Genomic DNA, 9,563 nt, shown 5'->3' with positions numbered 1-9,563 from the left:
TGAAGGATAAGGCTCTCAGTGGCTTCTAGCGATACTGCCAATCAGAGGCAGTGTGCTTTTGAATACTGCTATATTGGCATCCTGCATATGCCTTTGAGATCTGGTTCCCCGAGAAAAGTGCTAGATCCTGGGGCAAGGACCTTGCCTGCTACCTACTGTGTTAGATTATTATCTGTTAAGGTCACTTTTAAGACCTTACCTGTGGTTTCACAGTTGAGATGCCGGAAAGGGCGCTCGCATTTCCTTTGCAACCCTAAGCCCCACATTCAAGAGAACTAACCAGCATCTAGACAAGCTCATTCTTTTTCATAAGTCTCTTGAGATATAATCATTTGGGGCCATGGAAGATGAAGACGGTTACATGGCGTTAAGTCCCCAGCCAAGTAATAAAAACTCTGCACGTTGGGCAGAAGCTAAGAGGACGCAAGGTATGGTTTGCCACGGCTCCCTCAGGGTCCTGCATTAGTGTTTGTTTGTATTTTTAGGGGGGGGAATCTTCTCTAGGGCACACAACCTTCTCTGAATTAGGACTGAGCAACTTTTTGGGGTATCACTGCTTGTTCATATTTTTTGGGTTGTATTCAACTAAGTTTTACTCAATGTAGATTCGTTGAAATTTATGGACGCACTTTGCAGCTCAAACCTAACCGTGTCTACTCAGGAGTAAGTTCTGCTGAATTCAGTGGAGCTTACTTCCAAGGTGAAAGTGGGCTTAGGAGGACAGCCTTGCTTGGTCATGTGCATTAATTTCAGCGGGTCTACTCAGAGTAACATTTAGTCGAATACCACCCTGCGCAAGTGAGTTTTATACTTTGTAAACTGCATAGCAGTAAATGCAGAGAGCAGCGGAGGCAGTTTGGCACAAGGTTCATTTTATTTTATCCTTTGTATGACTGCATTGTGCTAATCTTTTATTATTATTTACCATATATTCATGTGAAATTTACAACGTAAAGTGGCGTCAGATTAATTTTGTATCTGATGAAATTGTGTTGCATTGCAAGTTTTATTGTTTTTAGAGTTTGTGTTTTGTGTTTGCCTTATTCTTATCATGGACACTGCTTTGATGGCTTTATGCTGTGACAGGTAGGTAGCCGTGTTGGTCTGCCATAGTCAAAACAAAATAAAAAATAAGAAATTAAGTTTGTTCTTGCTATGAGCTTTCGTGTGCATGCACACTTCTTCAGATACTAGATGCACACGAAAGCTCATACCAAGAACAAACTTAGTAGATCTCTAAGGTGCTACTTGAAGGAATTTCTTATTTTTATTTTGTTTATGCTGTGATGCAGTCTTATAAATTTGTTTATATAATAATAATAATAATAATAATAATAATAATAATAATAATAATAATAGTGGCTATGGTCTACCTCTGGATACCAGTTACTGGAGATTACAAGTATCCAGTATCTATAACTGAAGTCAAGGACCTTATTTCACAGTTAAAAAATAATAAACCACCAGGCATAGACTATTTGCCCCAGAACTATTGAAATCTAACATCGACTGGTGAGCCTCCCTGCTGGTGGTAATATTCTCATTTATCAATTCTTCCGGGTTATTCCCTGAATTTTGGGCCACAGTGGTAGTCATCCCTTTATTGAAAAAGGGCTAACATCTGATCCGGCTAGTTATAGACCAATTGGTTTGCTACCTGTAATTAGCAAATTATAAGCAAAGCATCTTTACAATAAGCTAGTTGATTGGAACAAAAGAAAACAAAATCCTTCCAGTAGCACCTTAGAGACCAACTAAGTTTGTTATTGGTATGAGCTTTAGTGTGCATGCACACTTCTTTGGCAGATCTTGGCCTAAAATCCCTAATAAGAATGCTTCCGGCTTTTTCACAAAAGTCTTTTTAAACATTTTTTTCAATTCATTATAAATCATTACCCAATATTTTTTTAACTTCTCTACATTCCCACCACATATGATAAAAGGTCCCTTCTTTTTCTTTACATTTCCAACATGCCGAAGAGGAAGCAGGATTTAGACAAAGCAGATCCACTATAGATAATTGCTTTGTACTAGTCCATTTTATAGATAAGTATGTTAAGAAACCAGGTGGTGTGCTATACGCAGCTTTCCTTTATCTGAAAGCTGCATTTGATTCAGTCTCTTGAGTAAGACTTGGGATAAGTTGAAATCTTCAAGTATGGATAAAAGATTATTGTTCTTGATTAAATGTCTATATAAAAAAAAACCTGTGCTGAAGGTACGTTGCTGTACAAATGGGCATCTCACAGGATTCGTACCAGACACAGAGGCAGTTAAGCAAGGTTGTATCCTAGCTCCCGCATTGTTTAATTTATATACATATTATATTTTCCAGATCTCCAGAGTATCATGCCCCTAAATTGGCCACAAAAGCCATCTCTTTATTATTATACACAGATGATGTGGTACTTCTATCACAAAAAAATGGGCCTAAAAGGATTGATGAGGGCATTCTCAGGGTACTGCCAAAGAGAACAGCTGGCTGTGAATTACAAGAAAACTAAAGTCAAGGTGTTTTCAAGAAACCATAGGGCCCATAGATGGTATATGGATAATCAGTTAATTGAACAGATTAAAGTCTTTAAATACCTCAGCCTTATTCTTCAGTCAACAGGTTCATGAGGAGCACATCAGAAATATGCAAAGGAAACACTGTCATTCCTTAAGTGCCAAAATTCTGACACGCCTTTTCCTTACAAAAGGTGGCTAAAGCTAAACCCCTAGCCAGTGTGGTGTAGCGGTTAAGAGTGGTAGACTCGTTATCTGGGGAACCGGGTTCGCGTCTCCACTCCTCCACATGCAGCTGCTGGGTGACCTTGGGCTAGTCACACTTCTCTGAAGTGTCTCAGCCCCACTCACCTCACAGAGTGTTTGTTGTGGGGGAGGAAGGGAAAGGAGAATGTTAGCCGCTTTGAGACTCCTTCGGGTATTGAAAAGCGGGATATCAAATCCAAACTCTTCTTCTTCTCTTCTATATGGGGCTCAGACTTGGACAGGCACACTCACCTTGGATCTACTGAAGCTGTTCAATCTCAGTTCCTACAGCAGTTTTGTTCTGTTCCATCCCGTGTTGCAAATGCTTCATTGCACATAAAGGCTAACCTCCCCTCTGTTGAATTACAGATTTGACGTAGGACATTTAATTATTGGCTTTACCGAAATTTAAACCCCACTGGTCTACTACCCCTAGTATCGCAAGATTGTCATGAGAGCGCTTGGACTAAAATTGTCAACCAAAAGCTTTTCTTTTTTGGTTTATGGCCACAACAGTTACTAACACTGGGCTTCAGTAAAACAAATAATTTAAATAGACAGCTCCTATATGATATCAAGTGACAAAATAATCTGGCCACAATAAGGAAATTCTGTCCATGGTATGATTATTCTCCACCTAGTCATATTGACACTTTGGCACCCTATATGCAAAATTTAACCATTCCAAAATACAGGCATGCTTTCACTTTCGCAAGATTGAATGTGCTGCCTTCAGCTGTACTTGGGGGTCGATTTAAAAAAAATCCACTGAAAAAAGTTACCAGTATGTCCCTATGGAGGTGGCAGTATTGAGTCAGTGGCTTGTGTGCTTCAGGCTTGCACTCTTTATAAAGATTTGAGGAGTGAGGTTATCACTCCTCCTCTATTATTGTCCATGCTGGGTCTCTCAACCAGTGCTGCTGTGTCCTTTCTTTTAGCAGATCAAGATGATCAGGTGACGACAAAAACTGCAAGGTTTTTAGCGTGGGCAATTAGAATAGGTTCTGTTGTTTGATTATTGATGTAACCCCCCCCCCCCAAATGTACTTTCTATAGTTAAGTTTTTACCTCCATCTTCAGTACATTTTTCTTTTCTTTTATTGCTATGGCTAGTGGCTGATGCAAATAAAGTTTATTCTGCTCTACAAGTGGGGAAAGTGGCATTGTGCTCATATCCTGCTTGCAAACTGTGCATAAGCACCTGCTTCGCCCCTGTGAGAACAGGGTGCTGGGCTAACTGCGCCTTTGGCCTGATCCAGCAGGTTTTTTTGGTACATTCTTAAGTCTCCTCCATCAGTGCCAGCCAGACACTGCAAAACCTTACTGCGTGGGAGCCCCTACAGAGAGCCAATAAGGCATGTTTACAGCAACAGCTTCTCTGTCCTGAAAATAATGTAAAAAATTCTTTCCAGTAGCACCTTAGAGACCAACTAAGTTTGTTCTTGGTATGAGCTTTTGTGTGCATGCACACTTCTTCAGATACACATGCACACTTCAGATACACATGCACATACTGTGTATCTGAAGAAGTGTGCATGCACACGAAAGCTCATGCCAAGAACAAACTTAGTTGGTTTCTAAGGTGCTACTGGAAAAAAAAAATTCTTTTGTTTTGACTATGGCAGACCAACACGGCTACCCACCTGTAACTGAAAATAATGGTTGTTTCTAATTCAGGACATGCGGTTGTTTCCAGGTTTTCACACCAAAAATATGAGACAGGGCAATCTTAATGCTGTGTTTGCATATGTACGCTACAAAAAATAATAATAGCTGCCTAGGGTCAGAACTGTGGTTAAGTTTCCTCACTCCACATTGAATTCTTGCAGGCAATTCTAAGCTAATCGCTCGGTACAAAATCTCACTGGGGATATTAGGGGCAGCCTGTGTCGTTCTGGGATTGGCTGTGATTGCGCTGATCGTGTTTGGTAAGTTCTTAGATGTCTAATTGTCATCGCCCCCCCCCCAAAAAAAACCCACAACACCACCACTTCATTTTAAAATCACATGGCATATGTAGTGCACAGTTCCTCGATCCAAACTCTGAGGAAAAAATGGAAATAATATTCAGAGTGAGCAGGGAGGGGGAGACAACGAAGGGGATCTATGTGCCCTCCCCCAGTAAATGTATAGGAAAGGTGGATGGATCATCTTAAACTAGAGCACTTTGTATCTTCTTGCCCATGAAGCAAGGTGAGGTGGTGTTTTTAAAGCCGCCGTGAATCCCAGTTTGGAAGAAAGGTGGAATATATTAAATACAGTGGTACCTTGTTACAGACGCTTCAGGTTACAGACTCCACTAACCCAGAAATAGTACCTCGGGTTAAGAACTTTGCTTCAGGATGAGAACAGAAATTGTGCGGCGGCAGCAGCAGGAGGCTCCATTAGCTAAAGTGGTACCTCAGGTTAAGAACAGTTTCAGGTTAAGAACGGACCTCCGGAATGAATTAAGTCCATAACCTGAGGTACCACTGTAAATAAGTAGGTATTTGGGGATGGGGGAAGTGCAGAGTGACAGACACCTGCAACCCCATCATCTGGTGGCTTGCAAGGCTGGGAGGGTTAAATAAAAGATTTTTAAATAATGGTTCAGTTTGGCTCCCTGACTTTGATGCTGGGAGGGAATACAGAGGTATAGCAGGTAAAAAGGGATGGCTTAACCCTTGCTGCTCCCATCATATTTAACCCGCAGCAGAGGTTTGCATCCAGAAAGGGGGGAATGGCCTGGAGAATGGTATTGGGGGGGGAGGGTGCAGCAGGAGGCGAGTTTTCCTGCAATTTCTCCACTTCATTGTCCCGCCACCCAATTCATTTTAGGCCTCAGACGTTAGAAATACCATGATTGTTGTCTAAGGGCACTTCCTGGCTGTCACTATTTTTGGGTGGGATTCATTCACTTAGCTACTGGCAAGATTCTGGTTGCACATTTGTCGTGTATCGAGCACTTTTATGCAACAAACCCACTTCTCTAAAAGCCTGGGTTTAATTTAATTGTATACTGCCCTTCATCTGAAGATATCAAAGTGGTTCACAAGATTTCTGGCTACAAGGAAAGAGATTGGGGGGGGTGCATTTGAAATTGTGGGCCAACACTTGCTCTGTGCTGCCTTGCGCTGAGATTCATTGTAAAGCAGCTTTCTGATGTCATCTACCCCTCTGTGGCTCAAGCTGTGGAGGGAGGCTTATGTAAAGGTGAGACTCGTGGGACAGCTGCCAGCGCCACTGAGGATGAAGCAGGAACCTTGAAAAGCCCAATGAGAGCACATGGAAGCCCCTGTTCTGAGCAGATGGCCATTCACCTGTGTGAGCCATTTACAGGTAAGCTCCCATCTCTTCCTCCTACGGTGCCTGAAACATTTGCCTGTTATTGGTGAAAATGAGGTTCTTTCTTATGTAGGGACGGATTTGAAAATAGTGAGATATTTGAGTGCCACGTCCTTTAGGACTTCTGAAACTAACCTGTGCACCGTGAATTGGGCTTGGACACTGACAGACAAGCAGTGTGGCTGCTTCATGCTCCTTCTCCACCAGCGCCATCCCCACCAGCAATCTGGCTGCTGAATTCTGTCGTTTCCCAATCAGTTTTCAGGGGAGCTTCACATAGAGCACCTTGCAGCTACCAGAGCATGGAATATTAGTTCAGTTTTCATTTGTGTGAACAATCATAATACAGTGGTACCTTGGTTCTCAAACGCCTTGGTACTCAAACAACTTGGAACCCGAACACTGCAAACCCAGAAGTAACTGTTCCGGTTTGCGAACTTTTCCCGGAAGTCAAACGTGCTCCGTTTTGAGTGTTATGCTTCCGATTTGAGTGCCACACTTCCATTTTGAGTGTTACGCTGAGGTCTGTCTGTTTTTGCTATTTATTTTGCTTTTCTGTTTTTGCGGCTCTTTTTTGTTTTTTGTTTTTGTGACAGTGTGGAACCCAGTTCAGCTACTGATTTATTGATTGTGTGACTGCAGTGCACTGTTTATTGCTTTCATTAATGGATCAATGGTCTCGTTAGATAGTAAAATTCATGTTAAATTGCTGTTTGAGGGATTGTGTTTAAAAGTCTGGAATGGATTAATTCATTTTGCATTACATTCTGTGGGAAAGCTCACCTTCATTTTGGAACACTTTGGTTTTGGAAGGGGCTTCCAGAACGGATTAAGTTTGAGAACCAAGGTACCCCCTGCATGTAAAGAACTGAAATGATGACTAGACTAAAATAACCGTATGCCTTTTCTTTCTCTTTTTTTTTCTCCTTATAGAAAGTGCCAGGTGTAAGCTCTGTCCAAACAACTGGGTTGCACGGGAGGGAAAGTGCTACTGGTTTTCTAAAGAGAAATGGAATTGGCTTCAGGGCTACAGCGACTGTTCCAGGAAGAGATCTCAAATGCTAGTGGTCCGGGATTGGGCAGAAATGGTAGGAAAAACGTTACTCTGGATTTTGCAATGCAGGTGTTCAGTCAAGTGCTGTGTACAAAAATGCAAATAGTTATGGAACATGCATTATGAAACATGCATAAAAATAAATAAAACATGCATTAATAAAATAAAAATAAATAAAACATGCATTAATAAAATAAAAATAAATAAAACATGCATTAATAAAAATTAAAAATGCACTGCATTAGCGAAGCTTCCTTTGCAAAAATGTATGCATTAGGCAAAACTGCTTCTAAAATAGGTATATTAGAAGAAACTCACACACAAAAACCCTGATGTGGAAACATAGAGAACTGAATTGAAGGTTGGAAAAATTGTAGACACAGTGAAACTGAAACTGAACCGTCCCTGCCCAACAGTCACTGGCTGTAACTGAACAAAGAACAAGAACAACAAAGAAACAAGAACACTGGCAGAATTACAATTTCCCTTGTGTTATTGGCAGGAATTCATACAGGCCATCACTCAAGAGAAATATCCTGTTTGGATTGGACTTAATATTACACATCTGCGCAACACCTGGACCTGGGTGGAAGGCTCAGCCTTAAATCAAACCCTGTAAGTGTTTTCCTGCGTTTGTACAAACACAACCTTTCCTGTAATAGCTTTCTCTGAATTGCAGACGCCTCATCTCCACAGGCTAGCTGGACTGGATCAGGGGAACCTTTCTTGGTCCAGCGGGGCAGATTCTTCTCTCCAGTGTGGTGTAGTGGTTAAGAGCTGTAGACTCGTAATCTGGTGAACCAGGTTTGCGTCTCCGCTCCTCCACATGCAGCTGCTGGGTGACCTTGGGCTAGTCACACTTCTCTGAAGACTCTCAGCCCCACTCACCTCACAGAGTGTTTGTTGTGGGGGAGGAAGGGAAAGGAGAATATTAGCAGCTTTGATACTCCTTCGGGTAGTGTCAGGAAACCCCCTTCCCCACGGCTGGTGGAGTCGCGGGAGCGTTTGCAATATAGAGACCTGCCTCCGCTGTTCACCAGTTCGTCCTCCCCCTCCTCCACTGGAAGCGACCATTCCTCCAGCGGGGAGGGGGAGTCAGGGGCAGGAAGGCGGTGCAGGGGCTCTGAAGGTGTCGCGGAGCCTCAGCACCGTAGGGAAAGCGGGGATCGGGGTCAGGTTCCCACGCTCCGAGGTCGCAGGCAGGAAGGACGTGGAAGGGGGAGGCAGGGGTTCAGAATCCCGCGCCTCTTTTGCTGGACAAAGAACCGGAAGGGTTCATTCCTGGACTCTGCGGAGGGATGAGATGGACGTTTGAACTTTTGCTCCACTGTATATAGCTGTGCACAATAAAGAACTTAGTTTTTAGAAGTTCTGCGTTTGGGGCTTTACTCATGAGCAACCACTGAACGTCCTTACAGGTAGTGATAAAGCGGGATATCAAATCCAAACTCTTCTTCTCCTCCTCCTCACCTTGTGGTCCAACTTCCATGTACCTGTCAACCATCTGACAAGATGGCATCAGATGATTGATACCTGCTGGAGTCCGTCGGCAGCTCTTCTCAAGTTCCAGACAAATGGCTGGTCCTTACTCCTGGGCAAGATATACCTTTGGTCTAATCCTGCACGGTGCTCCTTGAATTGTGAAATTACTGACCTGAGGTTTTCTCTGTTTCCACAGGTTCCCACTGCCTCTTCCAGAAACTGGAGCCGGTTGTGGAGTTGTGAAATCCGGTCAAGTTCGCTCTGAAATGTGCACTGCTGAATTTAGGTGGATTTGTGAAAAAGAAGCCATTTTGTTCTAACCTATGAAAACCAGCCACCAACCTTCACGTGCTAGTATGATAGACCCTTTTTATTTCCCTGAACCACAAAGGCTGCATGAAGGAGAGCTGCTATCACAAGTGAATATCATCCCCTCTATTAGTGCACCTGAGTCATAACTCAATTATGGAAACAGGACAATCTAAAAAATTAGGTGGTAGCTTCTGAACGCTCAGGGGACTCCTTAGGTATGCAGACATATATATAACTTTGCAAATTAAAAGGCCAAGTATTTTTATTTTTTAATTCCTGAAATAACCTCCTGAACTCTGTCGCCCCCTTCAGCCCAAGCCCCATATTTCTGTCACACTCTGCTGTTTTGCAAGTGTTTGTTTGTTTTTCTAGTGCAGCACTGGATGTGGCAAGTACACACCTGAGGACTGCCTTCTGCACAAAAGCCATGCTGGAAGCCGGCAGGGCAGGGCAGAGTGGGATAAAGGCGTCCTACTGTATGCCATGATGCGGTCTGGAGAATTTTCCGTGTCATATCTTCACTGGTTTCAAAGTTTTTGCATATTAGTAAACTGTAAGTAAAATACAGTCGTACCTCAGAAGTCGAATGCCTTGCGAGTCGAACTTTTGCCTCCCAAATGCCGCAAACCTAGAAGTG

At 42.8% G+C, this 9,563-nt stretch overlaps 1 protein-coding gene across 1 annotated transcript; it reads left to right on the top strand.

Moving 5' to 3' along the window:
* The first annotated feature begins 262 nt into the window (after positions 1–262).
* LOC117042373 (killer cell lectin-like receptor subfamily F member 1) lies at positions 263–9,160 on the top strand. Its single transcript, XM_033141921.1, has 6 exons — positions 263–428; positions 4,584–4,682; positions 5,923–6,072; positions 7,012–7,166; positions 7,635–7,747; positions 8,811–9,160. The coding sequence occupies exons 1-6, from the start codon at positions 341–343 to the stop codon at positions 8,932–8,934; spliced, it is 729 nt and encodes a 242-aa protein (XP_032997812.1). The 5' UTR covers positions 263–340; the 3' UTR covers positions 8,935–9,160.
* The last annotated feature ends 403 nt before the right edge of the window (positions 9,161–9,563 follow it).

Source organism: Lacerta agilis, chromosome 2 (assembly GCF_009819535.1).
Source record: "Lacerta agilis isolate rLacAgi1 chromosome 2, rLacAgi1.pri, whole genome shotgun sequence".
NCBI lineage: Eukaryota > Metazoa > Chordata > Lepidosauria > Squamata > Lacertidae > Lacerta > Lacerta agilis.
The sequence above is the reverse complement of the archived record's forward strand: the minus strand, read 5'-3'. Positions and strand labels throughout refer to the sequence as shown.

Excerpts from the sequence above, each read along its gene's own strand:
- LOC117042373 (XM_033141921.1), top strand. The coding sequence starts at position 341 with ATGGAAGATGAAGACGGTTACATGGCGTTAAGTCCCCAGCCAAGTAAT. Across the intron at positions 6,073-7,011 it reads CCTGTGTGAGCCATTTACAG|AAAGTGCCAGGTGTAAGCTC; the intron begins GTAAGCTCCCAT and ends TTCTCCTTATAG. Across the intron at positions 7,748-8,810 it reads TCAGCCTTAAATCAAACCCT|GTTCCCACTGCCTCTTCCAG; the intron begins GTAAGTGTTTTC and ends CTGTTTCCACAG.